This window comes from Psittacula echo (genome assembly GCF_963264785.1).
Source record: "Psittacula echo genome assembly, chromosome: 11".
NCBI classification, from domain to species: Eukaryota; Metazoa; Chordata; class Aves; order Psittaciformes; family Psittacidae; genus Psittacula; species Psittacula echo.
This window is the reverse complement of record NC_137746.1, coordinates 17391155-17408505: the sequence shown is the minus strand read 5'-3', so window position 1 is coordinate 17408505 and position 17351 is coordinate 17391155. Positions and strand designations below refer to the sequence as shown.

General features: G+C 42.1%; 1 protein-coding gene across 1 annotated transcript in view; it reads right to left on the bottom strand.

The window, feature by feature from the left end:
* SLIT3 (slit guidance ligand 3) overlaps positions 1 to 13727 on the bottom strand; it is a gene marked incomplete at its 5' end in the record, with an annotated part of 525497 nt that extends 511770 nt beyond the window's left edge. Inside the window, one exon of the mRNA XM_080626822.1 lies at positions 13543 to 13727. Coding sequence (XP_080482948.1) covers positions 13543 to 13727 — 185 coding nt within the window. The remainder of the gene's footprint in view (positions 1 to 13542) is intronic.
* Between the last annotated feature and the right edge of the window lie 3624 nt (positions 13728 to 17351).

Genomic DNA, 17351 nt, shown 5'->3' with positions numbered 1-17351 from the left:
GAAAGCTTTAAATCTGAAGCACATGGAAAACTATGGAACATTTTAAAATACAACGGCTACAGAAAGATGATTTAATATGAAAAAGCAAGGATGTGCACATTACAAAGAGAAAGTACAGTACTGTGTCATATTAGCTCAAGGATCATTTTCATTCATATAAAATAATCCAAACAGGTTAACAAATGTGTATGCAAAACCTTTATTTTTTACTTCTTTCTTTAAGTTCTTGATTTTATTTAACCATTCCTACTTAATGCCTGTAACTGTAGGTCATGTTCCAAATCCAGCATGCTCCAGCTGGGTATATGGACATCAGGTGGTTTCCTCAGCCCAGCAAAGACCAAGCAGTTACACAGGCGTAAGTCAAACAATATCAAACATTTCTTTGGGCCATATTTTCCCTCAACTATTAAACAATCTCATCAGGATATGAATAGATACGTGCTTGCACTTCAATGTCCATCACTTTTGGACTTTTTAAAGGTTACCCAAAGAAGTTTACATTCACTATTTCAAATAGGAATACCTTGTAAATCGATGTAAAATATATGGTGATAACTCAACTTCAGAAACATTTTCTAGGAAGCATGAGCATTCTTCAGAGCTAATGCCATTACTGCAATTTATGGCAAACACTAATACTTTCCCAAAAATTTACTGTTTAACGTTAATTTAATGTTAATTAAGGACTTATAGAACAGAATGCAACAAAGTGAGAAACAGGGACTGACAAAAGTCTTTTTCACGAGATTGGTTTTCACCCTGACTCTTCTACACACTTGCCTTTTCTTGTCAGTTTTGTGTGTTTAATTCCATACACAGTCAACCACAACAGGCTCATCACAGGGAAAAAACCACACTGCATGTAAACTTCAGCAAAATTCCCATTGTTTCACTCCACAGAGACAGTATCTGCTGTTTGCATTTATGTCTATTTCTCTTAACTATGTGCTATGTGACTGAAAATAAAGCAGTGAAGAATCACAGAATGCTTGGAAGGGACCTTAAAGACAATCTAGTTCCACCCAACACACACCCCCCCGGGCAGAAACTGCTATCTGTAGAGGTGCTCTTCACTAACACACACAATCTGATGTTTAGGACTTGAAATGTTTCACACCTGCTTCTGACTGCTGGAATTCTTGATGACTTGGGGAAAAAGTTCCACCAACAAACAAATGATTTTAGTGAAGCCTGACATGAAATTCAAGCTTTGATTTCATCTCCTTGCTCACTTGCAGACATGCACAGACTAGAAACTCCTCCCAGGAGATCTTTTCCTGGAAAGGCAATAGAGGTCTTGGGTTGTGTTAGGTTTTTGTTGTTGTTGCTGTTCAGGATTTGCTGGGTTTTCTCTTTAATTTAACAAGCATTCAGTTTCACCAACTCCATCCCTTCCAAGTACCACCACCATGAGCATACATGTCTACTGGAGCCACTACGGAACAGATAAAGCCAAGACGTTGCAATAAAAGGTGTAGGACAGCTTTAATACACCAAATGAAATTTTGAGTTGTGTGTTCACTTGACCAAGTTAACATCCAGATGTTACAACCACAAGCACTTTCTTCATTCTTAAGCAGATTCCCACCCTCCCTGTCTCCCATTCTCTTCCAACGTATGGCTTTCAGCAGTTGACTTGCTGAAGTGCAGCTGAATTGATTCCGCAGTGTTTGCTAAATGAACACAAAACTCAAGTTTTTCTAAATAAGACTTGGCACATGTGTTTGATTTTCCAAGTTACTGAACTATTCATGTCTATAAAACCGCTTTGCACTAAGCTTATTATGTGCCTAAGAACTATGGAAGAACAACCTTGGAAAATATCTATTCTTTAAGATGAAGTTAACATCAGCTGGGAACAATTCGTTTCAACTCCTAAAAGACTTCCTAAGCAATTACTTAAAGAACTTCCCAGAGGAAAAAAAAAAAAAAACAAAAAAAAAAAAAAACACAAACACACACAAGCCCCAAAAAATCCATAAACCACTTTTGATTGCTCCTTATCTTTTACTGCCATTTCATATGTTATCTATTAAAACTCACAACTCCAAAGGATCATTGGGCTGTTTCTTATACTTTCACATTCTTATCTGAGAAACTTATATCCAGATGTGTGTTTTCATCTCACTCTGAAGAGCCAGCCTTTGCCTTAGGGCTTTATTTCTCAATATCTACTTCCACTCCTAGAAAACAAGTTTTCTTTGCTCAAGAACTTGACTTGTGATCTGTTTCACCACTTCATTCCTGTCGCCAGCTTACCTCCTTACTGCACTTATTTCGGCATTTCAGAAATGCACAATTGCTTCCCTGTGCTATTTCCTTATAGGAAGTTCCCTTTTCTGCTCCCCAGCTACGTTCTTAAAACACCATCTCCAACCAGCTCTACCACTTGAACAGGATGAGGCAGGTAGCCTTTTCTCATTACTCCACAGCTATTTCAGAGCAGCTCATGACCCACAAGTTCCCACCTTGCTGAGTGATGCTGTAACCACTGTCACCCTCAACAAGCAAACAAGTTTCATCCATTTCTGTCTGGAATTTCATTTAAAAAAAGTACTTAACATAAAGTCTCCCCAGCATAAACAAACAGATGAAAGATAAATGAAGGGAATATCCGTAAGTTAAGGTCCCACTAAAGTTCAGACAAACCAAGCTTTATGACTAACAGGAAGGCACCAGACACTGAAATCACTTTCAGGATGCAGCTCTTCCTTGCTAAAACTTCTCAGTTATATTGAAAGAATATGACTCTTCACTAAACATTAGTGCCTCCGTATCTGTGGACAACCAGCACACATATAGTGATTAATTTTAGTGTGCTTGATGTCATGTGGCCATATTTGTTATATGAGCTTTAGATGCTACGTATTATAATCTAAAACAGAGAGAAGGGACAGTCAAAACTTCAGCAGACAAAGAACCTATGTGTTTGCTATTTTCTTATCTATGTTTTTTCCCCCTCTTAAGGGGGAGGAAAATCATCAATGTGAAGCTAAATTATGTTCTTGCATTAAGCTTTTGGTAACAATGTCAAATCTCAATCTCTAATTGAGAACTTCTTTGGTCATCCATCTTTGACAAGACAGCATATCCCAAGGAACACCATTTTCTGACCACACCACCCAAGTCTTGGAATGCGGACGCAGGGACTGTGAGAATGAGGACCCCAGGCCCACTGTAGGAGAGGATCTGGTTCAAGACCATCTTAAAAACCTAAATGTACACAAGTCCATGGGACCTGATGAAAGCCATCTGCGGGTCCTGAAGGAGCTGGCAAATGAAGTTGCTAAGCCACTGGCCATTGTATTTGAAAAATCATGGCAGTCAGGTGAAGTTCCCAATGACTGCAAAAAGGGAAATATAACCCCATTTTCAAGAAGGGGAAAATGGATGAACCGGGGAACTACAGATCAGTCAGTCTCACCTCTGTGCCTGGCAAACTCTTGGAGCAGATTCTCCTGGAAGGCATGCTAAGGCACATGAAAAATAACAAGGTGGTTGGTGACAGCCAGCATGGCTTCACTAAGGGGAAATCCTGCCTGACCAATTTGGTGGCCTTCTATGATGGGGCTACAGAACTGATGGACAGGGGTAGAGCAGTTGATGTCATCTACCTGGATTTGTGCAAAGCGTTTGACACTGTCCCACACGACATCCTTGTCTCTAAATTGGAGAGACATCAATTTGATGGGTGGACCACTCAGTGGATAAAGAACTGGCTGGATGGCCGCACGCAAAGAGTTGTGGTGTTCACGACCAGGCTGGACAGAGCCTTGGGTGGCATGGTTTAGTGTGAGGTGTCCCTGCCCATGGCAGGGGGGGTTGGAACTAGATAATATTAAGGCCCTTTACAGCCCTAACTATTCTATGATTCTATTCTGAAATTCCAGGGAAACGTCTTCCATTTTAGGATGAATTTTTTGGTCTCTCTGAAGAAAACCTGAAGTTCGGAATTTGAATCTTTTCTACTTTGGGGCAAGCTGTTTTGTGGAAAAAGCTTTCCCAGTTCAAACTTTTGTTACATATATTCTGTTATACTTACCTAATATTGTATCTAGTGTTAACGCTAATATCATTTTTGCTAGACAGACAATAGAGTACTTCCTCAATTCCAAAAGCTGCTAAAGCATCAGAAGTGCTCATTATCTACCAGGGCATACCCAGAGAAAGTGCCAGTGAAAACAGTACAGGAGGCCAGCTTGGCTAAACTGACTTAAAATACTTAATTTGACTCTGACCTGAGAAAGTGCATGAGGCTCACAACTCACTGCCTGTATCTTCTGAACCTGTCAAGGTTGTTTATTAGGGTCCCATAAAACACACACCGGTAATACCTCACAATCTACCAATACATTTATTTTGTGCAAGTTAACTAACACATCCCTCACCTGCCACAGATACAAAGGAAAAAGACCAACTGAAAAATAAACCCCAAGGATTAAGAAACAGTCTTCTCACTATTAGCATGCCCAAGAATGCATCCATGCCTCTGCTTTCAGCCTGGTATTTCCATGATAGTTAAACTCTTATCTTTTGAAACATTTCATTCACATACTCTTCTTCCCCTTCACTCCGCTTCCTTACACTCCCCCCTGGGCAAGCGGCCAACCTTGACAGAATCTAGCTCTTGGAAAAAATAGTTTGGAGCCAGACATTAAACCCAGCATTTTATAGTGCTGTGATTTTGGAGATCAGAACCTCAGATTTACTAATATGGAATTTATTACCATTTTTGTTATCATGCATAGGAGTGCCCTTATGATAGCTCAAGATTTCTTCATGTTAAGTGTTTTATAAAGAGGTCCCAAACAGCTTTCAGCAAAGACAAAAGGAGCAGAGGGATGAAGACAAGCAGATGAGACAGTACTGACTAGTACAGCAGGCACAGTCCTCAGCTATAAAGGAACCTCAATTGTATCACACATTTTTAACTGATATCATGAAAATTACAGTAAATGTAAAATTGGGCAAAGCAACCTTTCTTGTTTAAGAATAAGGACAGCTCTTCCCAAGCAAGAACATCAAAATGGAAGGAAAATAATATTAACCAAAATAAATCTATTGGAGTTCATCACCACCACCCCACCGCCTCCTACAAGCACCTTCTCAGGCTGTTCAATGGGTTACTAATCTCCAAATCATTAACTTCCAGAGCAGGTTGTCCCTCCACTCACATGGAGCCCTGGCTGAAACAGAACCACCAATCTTCTGTCTATGGAGATGCAAACAACTGTGAAGACACAGAGAAAACACTCCAAAAAATTACAGGCAACTGATTTATCCTGTTCTTTTGGGTGACTGCCTTGTGCGTACAGTCACAGCACAATGTCACTCCAGCATCCCCACACAACAGAAGAGGAGATGTTAAATCTCCAATTTAACTCCTCAATACAGCATCACTGATAAAAGCCTTGCATCTCAAACTGGAATGAACACAGGTCCACATAGCAGTCAGCAAGGTTTCAACAATAAGGACACTACCTCCCAGAATTCATAGTGTTGCTTGGACTCTACATACACTTACTAGGTGCTTGAGTAACCTGATTCTACTTCCAAACGGTTGGTTCTTCCCCACGGCACTGAAGCAGGACAGCAATCACAGTGACCTCTCCACAGGAAGTGTAGGAGGCTTCCTAAAAAGCCCCTTCAACATAAGAAGTCAAGAATCATTTCTGCAACAGTATTGCAAGTGTTCAGGAAAGCACAGGCAAAAGTGAGCTGGTGAGCAAGACAAAGCCCAAAATGAGCTTACAAGTAAATTTCAGATGGGTTTTCAAGGTTGCTGGATGAAAAGTTAAGCCCATCTTTAAAACACTGAGTTTTCTTCCTCATTTTAACTGAGCTGCTGTCTATTGAAAACGCTCCCTTCATCAGTGAGAGAAAAGCAGAGAGCATAGCCATCAGTTAAAAACATTTCCACCTGAGGTACAAAATTAAATTAAGGCCTCAGAAAAAGAAAAAACTCACAAGTAGAAAGGTAAAAATCTAATTAAAGCTCCAAAAATGTATCAATATAGGTACTGATACATCTATATAATTAAAAACATATATTGCAGCCATCAGGTGGTGTAAAACTGAAAGAAAGACAAATTTATTCTGACAGAGACAACCAACAGACCAGATTCAGCTAGAGGGGGGAGGGAGCTGAAAATAACCAGCAGAGAGGTAAGAATCAAATGCTCTTTTCCACAGATGTGACCTCAACTCATCAATACTTACTCTGAGTACAAGACCACAGACCTGTTCCCCTTATGTAAATAGAGAGATCTTTCATGTATTTAGTACCATTAGAAAAGACTGTCAGTTGCTCACAAGGCCATTTCTCACAGGGAAGAGGTCCCTGCTACTGGTGAGAGCCATTCAAGATCCTAAACAAAATGTCTGGCTGGACAACATTAAAAACAGATCTGAAAACAGAGTGTTACAGATCTCTGGAAAGAGACCTTTACCACATGTCACTTCTACTCATTCCCCATGGCATAGCCATTACTTGTCTTAAGAACACTTTGCCATTTGAAGTTCGCTTCAGCTTTTCTCCCCAAAGTTATCTTCACTAACTTCCAAACAAAGTTATCTTCGCTAACTTCCCTGAAGTTAGAAACTTGCTTAGTCTCAACTAGCAGTGGACAATCAACACTACTTCGATCTGGCAGGAGCAAAATATAAGCCAAACAGGAAAAGAGAAGCCACTTCAGGGAGCTGTGGAACTGCAGGACAGAGAATACGCACGTTTATTCCTACAGGTGTCACCATCAAGCCTCCATCAGAAAGCTGGCTCTACTTAAAACTGCTCCTTGATCTGCTAGCACTGGAAAAGGATACTTACAGTTACACATTCTGCCCAGCCAAAGGAGATCAGCCAATGTTGAAAAGGGTTTCAATCATGAGCCACAGAAATCCTTTACCTGATCCAGTCAGTATCCATCTGAAGTTGCAAGAGCTAAGAGGTACTTAACAGAACTAAGAGGTACTAGGTTACTTATGGAGAACATAACCTCTTCCTGAGGTTAACACAACATTAGAGATAATTCTGTAGTTGTAGTATTACAAGACACAGTGAAGCTTATATCAAGACCAAAGTCCAGCAGCAGACCTGCACTTCATATAAGGCATTTGAGCATTCCACATTAACTTAGAAAGGAAGATTCATCCCTTTAATCACAAGGAGTTCGCTACAGTGTAGTGCCTCATGAGGCTGGAGGGACTTCTGAAGACAAAAGAAGCTCCAGAAGAAGGTTGAAATTTAGATAAAGAGAAGGATAGAAAATAAATAAATAAATAAAGGAAATCGGGAATTGCTGGGGGAGGAGGTGATTTATTTCTGAATTAGATATATTAAAAATCCTTTTAGTTGCCTGAAAAATTTCTTGGGTGGTCAACTACAGTCCTCAGCCAAAGGTGGAAGAGAGCTCAACTGCTCAACTGAAGTTCAGCCTTCAGAAAGTTTCTCTTATCAGCACACCATCCTTACCAGGTGTAATATGTGGAAAACATGGAGTGTCACAATAGTGTCTAGGAAAGGATTCCAGCTTGGAACTTGAAGCAAAACGGTTTTCAGTTAATTCTAGTGCACCAAGTGTTAACCAGCATAACTACAATAGTAACCAATGGCTTCTGTTCTCTGCCTTGGTTCAGGAATAATCAAATCTTGTTAAGATTTATTTATTCTTTAAAATATTAATTATTCTTTATTAATAATTCTCAAGATAAAGGAAAAATAGACCCCACTATACCACCAGAGAAACAGCTAATCCATCTAAAAAGATCAGCTGCAGCAAGACGCAGCTCAGGGAAATCAAGCACTGTGGATGCCACAAGAACTGTATCAAGAGCTGCAGAAAAATGAAGCTTCAAGTCATTCAAGCTGTGTGCCTGGGAGGGAACATGTCCTGGTTTAAGTCTTCCAAACAGTCTCTCCAGTAAACAAGCTCAATTCTCACATACAATGGCTGAAACTTTCTCACTGAATGTCCTTATCAGAGCCAAGATCTTTTCCACTATCTCCCTTAGAACTCCCCAAGCATCTTGTGAGATTTCTGTGGGAAAACCATTTTCTTTATGCTCTGTGGAAGCTGAGGAATAGCTTAGATACCACTGAAATGCAGGCAACAAAGCATATCAGATGTTAGTGTCTGTGCAGGACAGGCTATTTTTGTTTTAAATACAACCAGAAATGCTTGAACTGAAAGAAAAAAAAAAATAGAAATGCTTCGCACTGACATTCCAAAGGATGACTTACAGTACTCAATCTGATGATCAAATCACTTCATAGCAATCGGCTTACAAGTAGCAGTGTACAACACAAGGGGTTTTATATAGACTGCTGTATGACTATAGAAGTATTAGTACTGCCTTCTTTTTGGCCTCACAATCCATCTGTCCAGGTAAGCTATACTGACCTTAGTACACACTTCACTGAACACATACACAGATTCCAGGGGGGAAAAGCAATACTTATCACCTAGATTTTAGGCCTTGCTAAAAGAACACAGGTGTTCCTCAGAGGGGCAACTTTCCTCTCACCAAATTCTTCCACATGAATCAACATTCAGCTACAGAAGTAAGAAATGAAAAATGCAATCAGACTCAGAGCAACTCATTACAAAACTCTGCAGTAAGTACTCTGGTGCCTTTGATCTCAGAATCTAACCAAATGTTGTGCACACAAATACAACGTGACAATGGCCACTATTTGCTTCTGTAGCTACCAAATTACAATAACTAATTTCATCCTCCTTCCTGTTTCCGTCACTTCAAAACGAGGTAACAAATTTAATAGCGCAAGACTCTGATCCTAGACAAAGGCACGTCACTGTCCACTCTAGCACAAGTAGTCAGCATTAAGTTAGTAAAGGGAAGTACCCGAATTAAATTAAGCAACTCAGTCAAGTTTTCCCAGGATCAGTGCTCTGAGAGAAGCTCAAGGCCAGAGCCATGTGTGTCTACTTACTGACACATGACTTAGGAAAGTAAAGATTTGGAAATGCTCCATGCAAGGTGTTGTAGACTATCACTACAGACAGATGAGTGGTGATCGCTAGTGAGAACAAGTCTACAGAAACAGAATGCCAGTGTAAGAGTCAGGGTAATTATACCTGCAGGTGTTTAACACTGTGTTCGGCAGTGACATGGAAGCATTCAAGACAGGAGCTTAGATTTAATTTGGAGACAAAACTGAGGAAGTTGAGGACTTATTACAACGCAGTGCAACTTCAGCAGCTACATGCACCTAGGCCAAAAACACCATAATAATATATTTGTATAACAGAAACCCCAGACCACATGAAAACTCCAGAGTAAGCAGATGACTAAGCTTCTAAATTGCACCTAAATGTAGACACACTCAATTTAGCTACTCAGACAAAGCGCAGAACGGATTAGTCTTGCAAGCTTTATCAACTGAGTAAGGTAAAGAATCCATCAAAGTAAATGACAAAGCAACAACTAACCCAGGAGACCAATCAAATAAATAAGACTCTAAGCCACCAAGAATAAATTAATCAACAACTCAAACATGGCTAAATCCTCCAAAAAAACTTCTATACATACATAATGTGCTGAACTAGACATCAATGGAAGGCTCGTGCCTCATATTCAAAGAGAATGCAGATACTGACTTAGAAGACTGAGCAGTTTCTCCATGTCCTTGTTCCTTTCAGAGCTGAAGAACACAACTGTCAAGCAGGTGGCTTTGATCTGCTCACTGCATTTACACATCATCTCAAGCTAAACTTGACTATCAGCATTATTAAAAGTTATAAAAAGTCACATGTATAATATCTTACAGACATAGAAAACATTTCCACTGAAGAAAATGACATAAATAATCACATATAAGACTGGAAGCGCTGCTAAACAAACTGGTTAAAGGAGTTTGATAAAGGAGCTCTCTAAAGAACTTGTCAGTAAGGTGCAAGATTTAAGATCTTTATGGATGTATTTACATATTCTTAATTTCTAAGCCCTAACTTCTGCTTTATTAGCACAAAAGATCAGTTTAAATCAGCTTAAATAAAAGAATCACTGCACCCATCCCCAGAAGTTAACTATTATTACAGTTCTTCACAACACAAAAAGTCTATAAACTCCTCTTTTGGGTAGCATATAAAGTTACTTAACAAATGTGGGATGAATCGGTAAATACTGACAAGCAGCCACAAGGTCAGCTGTACCACCCTGCTCTTGTGCAAGGTCCCCTGCAGAGCATCACATCTTGCAATGTAGGGAAAATCTCAGACCTAGTTCCATGTGTCTCTCTTCCTGTGTGAGATGGCTATTCTGAGAGTTCCCTCTCTAGAGCAAAGATAATTGGAAGCAGCTCTTGGAAGTGACAACTATTTGTTTCACCACTTATTTTCTCCAAACTGAACAATTTCTTTGTGCAGCAGTACACAGCGTTCACCTCTTTTTAGCTCTGCAGAAAACCGAACTGAGCAAAGCTTCAATCTACACCACACAATTAAAGGACTATCACAAGAATGTAATAACAAGGTAAACTGCAACATAAACCTAATACTACTTGCTATATTTGTAAAGCTGCTATTAAAAATGAAGCTGTTTAAAAAAAGTTTAGGATAGTTCTACAACTCTGTGATCACTGGTTAATTTGTGGATTCCCCTCAAGACAGACATCACAGGTACAACAACTCTACAAAAACTACTCCTTCAAAGCATTCAGGGAGTGAGAAAAGAAAGCGTACATCACATTTCTCATGAAGAGTCAGTAATCAAAGCTCTGGTGATGCCCATTCCTTGGGGTATCAGGAAATCATCACAAGTTCATTTAATAGAACTTCACAATAAGACATATTTCCCCTTCTCCTCCAAGACGTTTCCCATTTTTTTCCTTGTTGTCTTTTCAGTTTTCCTAGGGTTTCATATTAACACAAATTTAAATACCATTTACCTTGGCTCCGCTAGCCCAAACAACCTGTAACATCTGTGCAAACATAATCCTAAAAGCTTAGTGGCAAAATACTTTAAGTGGTGTCATTAGGTCTCTTATTAATTAAAGAAAACTTCCCGACTTGAACAGGTATGTGCACTTCTCAGCTCAAGAGGATGCAGAAAGAACTGAAGAGCTCTTCAGAGCACAAGAGTCTAAAAAGTAACCTGGTGTGTGGCCACCAAGAAACTTGTTAAAATCATTTTCCCGACATCTAAATAATTCTCTGACATTAAAAATATCTTTGTCACTTCAGATATAATCAATTTGGGATTATTTACAGGTTAAACTAATTAAAGACTACACATCAACCCATCATTATATCATGAAGAGTTACAGGTTGCTGTGGACCGCAGAGGAAAGTGAGATATTCCGATATACCCAGCGGCTGGCTGGTGATCTACAAGCAGAATTTAGACTCGGAAGATTATCACGTTTTCCCTTTCTCTCACTGCTTACCTCGGAAAACTCAAGTTAGTGCAACTAGTACAAGTCTGGATTTGACAGAATTGACACAAGCTTTAAGCACAGTAGTAACAAAGACAACAGTGAACACTATAAAACCAGTGAAAGGCTCATGATGGAAAATGAAGCCAGTATTTTAAAACACAGAATAATGTGTTACTACATGATCTGCCGTGTGCTATTTCCACAGGGTTTCAGTCGCCAAATGCTTCAATAATACACTATCTAAAATAAAAAACAAAAAAACAAACACCAAAACAAAAAAAAAACCACTACAGCTACATTTCATATTCATCAGTAGCATATCTCTGAGGTTAAATATTCAGACTGAATATTGTGAAACAGCTGCTATTGTTCTTCATGCAGCCATTCATCTACAATTTAAATCTGTAAACACCACCAAAAATCATCAGGACCAAGAGCACAGCAATTACACTCTTTCATTCTTTTTAACTCTTAACATACAAAAGCTAAGAAACTTCCTCTTCTAGCTTAGCTTCTTACAGCAGACAAGGAAAGCTAACATCTCTCTTAAGTATCCTCAAAAGTGAAAACCCAGTAACACAATTCAGTCCCCCTAAAGCTTAGGCAATAAATTAGCATTTTGAAACTCTTCTCCGGTGGCCCCCTAACCTTGCATTTGTGATTTTAAACATTTAATGCTAGGCTTTGACTGTTAAAACCACCCAAACACACATCATCAATGAAGCATACAAAACATCTGGGTTATCACCCATACGCACCGTGATACACTACTTGGGTACTGGTTTGTTTTTTTGGGGTTGGGGTTTTTGCTACCCATCAGTTGGAGAGAACACAGAAGTTAAGCTTTCTGTAACAGCGACATCTGAAAACTATTGTTCACCCAGCTGGGGTGAAAAGGAAGGCTGATACAGACACAAAACATGAAAGATGTTAGAACAGCATAGTAATCTATCTGCATATTGCTATCATTTAAGATCTCTCAGCACTATAAAATGAATTTAGCAGCAGTCAAGGATGCTATAAAATCCCATTCTGGGACACAACTTAATCATGACAAGGACTATGCACAAAAAACTTTGTTTGCTTAGTAACTTCAGCTAGCTTCCTTTCTTGGAGGAAAATTTGCTTGAGAGTTCGAAGTTTCCCTAGCTCTATGATCCAGAAGGAAATGAATTTGGAAGTCAGGCCGTACAACCTACAGCACTTGGAAACAAGTTCAAAAACATGGTTCAATTATCAGCTAACCCACATCAGGCACAAGTCACGCCGGAGCCCAGCACAGAGCCTCTGAAGCTGTTTAACATTCCATTCTGGACATCTTCGTATCTAGCACCGGGCACTCTCTGAAACATGCCATATGCTATGCATTAAGCAACGTCAGAGATGCCGTCCTCAGCACCAACCGAGTGCCAAAACTGCATCAGAGAACTGAAGTTTGCTTTTAGCTTTCTTCTTATAAACTTATTAAGCAAGGAAAAAAAGTCAACTAAAAAAACTCATTAAAAGTTATGATACAGGAGATTTCTGTGCACACATTCATTACATTCTTCCGTGGGGAGTCTGGAAGTGCCCCACAACATTACTATCATAAACCCTGAAGCAGATTAGAAATTAAATAACCAGCTTCCCCACCACAGTTTAAGACAGAAATTAGAGGCTGCTTTAATGGGACTTCTTATCCATTTGAATCAGTTTATGGCAGTAGTCGATTTTTCCATGGTGATGAAGTCACCATGCTGAGAAAGCAAGGAGAAACTGCTACCAGCCACCAGGTGAAAGCACCCAGGTTTCTAGTCACCTAGTAAACTGATGCTTGCATTGACAATGATTACTGCTGGCAGCACCACAGGTAGAGACCTAAACTCCATTTAGACAAGGGAACGCAGAAGCAACCAGATGGTAAGTGAACCCAAAAAATAAAAGGTGAAACTCTCAAAGCAGCTGATTTTTTTTAAAAGCCAGAACAGCAGCAGGAGAGCTGCGAGTTCGGGAAAGCTCCTCCCCTTCCCTCCCCAAAACATTAATCCATGTTTGATTACTGAAACTGCTGTTAGTAAGTATGTTGCACCGATAGGTAGGTGTTGAGAAACTCATCCCAGGTGCTTCCACAAGTACTTGCGAGCCCTGAAACCGTTTCTACTTACAGTCTCTCTGCATTCCTGGGAATATCCCTCGGTACAGTTTTGAGTCCCAGTCCGTGACAATCCACGTTGGAAGCAATACATGTACATTTATGTGGGCATCCTCCGACAGGCATCCAACTCGCAGAGCTCCAAAAGCTCAATATCATTCCAAGGCACAGAAACGCACTTCTTCCACCAGACAACATGGTTTCTTGATAGCTTCGGTGGGTATAAAAGTGTACGCAAGCAGCCGGCCCTTAAAGATGAAATGCCTCTAAGAAGAAAGGGAAAAGAAAACAAGAGGCTCTTAGTACAGCCCAAGGGAACCCACCACTGCCATCATCGCCGGAGCACCAGCAAACCTTCAAAGGCGCCTGAAAAGGTTACGTTAGGTGGAAGAAGGTGGGGAATTGCCTCTCGGGCTCAGGTTTCTTTCTGTTATCTACGAACGGTACCAGGAGGCAGATAGTTTAACAGAGCAGGAGCCAGATGCGTTCTCAGATGAAAGAGAAACCGGGAGCAGAGGTAAACACACACAAAACATCCCTCAGAAGCGGCAGCAATCTCCAAAGCAGCCTCCTCCGCTCCGCATCGCCCCACCTGGGCTGGGCAGGTGACCCTCGGCGGGGGTGACCGGCCGCCCTCCGCCGGCTGCCGGGGCACTGCCTCCCGCCGCTCACTGCCGCTGCTGCTGCGGGCCCGCACCCCCGCGCTGGCGGCCGGCGGGGCCGGGGGGGCGGCGCGGGGAGGCGGAGGGGCGGAGGCGGCGGCGCTCCCACCCGCTGCTGCGCTGGCCGCCGGCCGCCCGCGCCCCAGCGCTGTGCATGGCAGCGGGCGAGCGCCCGCCGCGCCGCCACCCCCCCGCCCAAAACACCTCCCGCCGCGCCCATTGGCTGCCGCGGCCCTGACGTCACCAAACTGCCCAACTTTTGGAACGCGGGGAGGGGGGAGCCGGGGCCGCTGCGGGAGCCGTGGGCTCTGCGTTCCTTCCCCGCCGGCTGGGCAGCGCCTCCCGGGGTGCGGTGAGCGCTCCCCGCTCCGCCCCAGGCAGCGGGAGGCAGCCTGCGGGCTGCGGCGCCCGGCGGGACGCGGGCTCGGGTTTGCCCTCCCGGGGAATTTACCTCCGCCTTTTGTTCCCGCGTTCCCACTCCCCGAGTACCCTCTGGCGGCGGCGCCGGGACCGGCCTGCACCTCCCGACCCGAGCTCCGGTCGGGCAGAGACCGGGCGATCGAACCCTCTACCGATGCGCTCCGAGCCTCAGCGCCTCCCGGGGCGCACCGGTGGCGTGCCCAGGCTCTGCTCGCGCGGAAGTTCAGTATCAGGTTCCCACTTCAGGAACTGTTCCTGGAAATAATCCCAAGGATGCTGCCTTCACGTGGTAATTCCGTTCTCAATCCATGGAGCTGGAGGCTCAGAACATTCGACCTTACGTGTACTAAAAAGCACAAAAAATAATGCAGCATACCCTGGAAATGTGATAGCATTTACAGATCGGTTGGGAAATTGCAAGGCCTGAGAGACACACAAAAAGGCTTTTGGGTTTTTTTTTTCAAGGTAAGTGTTAAGGCTCTAAGGTAAGCCCATGGAAAGGAAGGTTTTTCCTGTAGCACGCCACACACATACAGTGACCTCCTGACCCAGAATAAAGCTGGTGTAAGCACCTCATGAAAACCTGTGCCTTCTATATACTTAGTGCTTTATTTTGCACACTTCCAAGCAGTTCCAAAGGCACTTTGATGCATTACAGACATGGGAACACAGGTAACCTGTTCATCTGTGTTACAAGCTCTTGGTTCACAATGATGGAGTCTAGGCTCTGTTCCTACAGTTGGGAAAAGGTTTCCTTTCCACAGTTCAACAAGGATCATGGCCAGCATGACCACAAAACCCTCAGAACGCCTCCAGCGATTTGACAAGCCTAAGTAAGAGCAGAACTCAAGTTCCCAGGATGTGCTCAAAATGTGTTCTCAGTTTTTTTCTCTGAACATACAGACTGAGCAGTTGAAGTGAAGGGTTTGTAGGAGAACAACCACTGTGAAATGCTCACTGTAAGATACGGATATGGTACACTGGTGAGCAGCGGCACATCTTAAATGGGCCTGTTCACTTGTGGCAACATTTGCTTCCTGCTTTGATTACTGGAATCTGTCATTACTGGAGACATTCCAGTGATCTTTCCCACAGCAGTGAGGTGTCCCCTGTACAGCCAGGAAAGCAGCTACTTCTCAACTGCTCTCCCTAACAAGCAAAGGCTTGATACTAGAGCAGTTCCCTGAGAACAAGAGTTTGCCAAGGAGCACATGCAATACCACAAGTTATCCTTCACCTCTCCTGGTCTGAAAAGGCAATAAAGTGATCTCATTTCACAGGGAATTACATACATGAGAAACTTCATTTTTATATAGAAACCATTTTGATCAAGCCTTAGGATTGCACCACTGACAAAACCAGACCTCAAAGTTGAGATATGTAGCAGGCATTCAATGTGTGAAGGCTCATGACAAATGGCATGAGGTTTGAAAAATCACAGAGGGGCTGTGGCCACTTCATACTGCTTCAGAGAAGATTAGTAAATACTCTTCTCCTTACTCTCCAAATCTACAGAAACCACACATTTGGGAAGGTGTGCGTAATTCTGTCTGTATCCCCAGAGGAAACTTTATTTTCCTGGGGCAAGAGGCAGAGAAAGATCACTTTAACCTCCTGTGTTAACAGATGCTGTATGGGGGCAAAGCCATAGCACTCCCCCCTTCCTCCCCCCCAGCCTTATAGCACTCCAAAGAGCAGCTATAGCTGTAGGAACTTGAACCATATCCCCCTCCTTTACCCTCTTGAGAGAGCAGGAGCACAGACAGCTCCAGGCATGTCACTGCCACTCACTGCTATCTATTCCGAGGCAAGCATCCTCCATCAGTGCTAGTCTAGGAGAGATCAGCTCTTGAACAAGGGACAGCTGGTTCAGACCAGACACAGCAATCACAGTGCTTGTGAGGACAAAGGACACTGAATGCTCCGAGGTTTCCTCCATACAGACTGGAGGTGAACATCCTTAGTTCAGTCAAGCAGAGAAAAATACTTCTGTTATAACCTATCTTTCCTTGTCAGCCTGGCAACAGTATTCCAAAGAAGACTTTTTTGCCTTGTTCAAGTTTACTAGGAAGCATCTCTCAGGTTCAGAGATAGCCATATAGAAAGACACACACAACTCTCCTCAGGATGGAAGTACAGAATCTGCCAGATACCAAGTAAATAGGATTACAGGTACCACAACTGTCACAGCCTGATGGCAGTTTTATTTTTACAGTTGCTAATGTTCAGCTGTCATTAACTTCAAATTCTAAAAAACACTGAAAAAACTCCCTAAAGCCTCTGAACCAGAGAGAATAGCAGAAAAAAAAAAAAAAAAAAAAAGAGGAGCTGGAAGTCAAGCTCATCCTTGAAATATGTTTCATTACTATAACTAAGAGGCATGTTCCCCTACATTCCCATTAAAATAGCTTAAGAGGGTCCCATACTCTAAAGCCATGCCACAGTGAAGCAGGGCCATGACTGCTTTTTCTACTAGCCTTCTACTGTGGCTTCTGGTTCCTGGCACTAGTTGTGTCTTGGTGTGGTGCTGGCAGAGGTCAGCACAGTGCCTGTTGCACAAAACACCACAGCCTATGGAATAATTAGAGCCTCTCAAGTGTTTCTTTTTTGTCTTTATACTCATTTAAACCAGTTACTTTTATGAAGCAATCTAAAGCTGGACAGATTTTATCTATAATATTTCTTGAAGTATTTGAAACAACCAACATCTCCATATATGTAAAACTCCTTAAGAACAAGA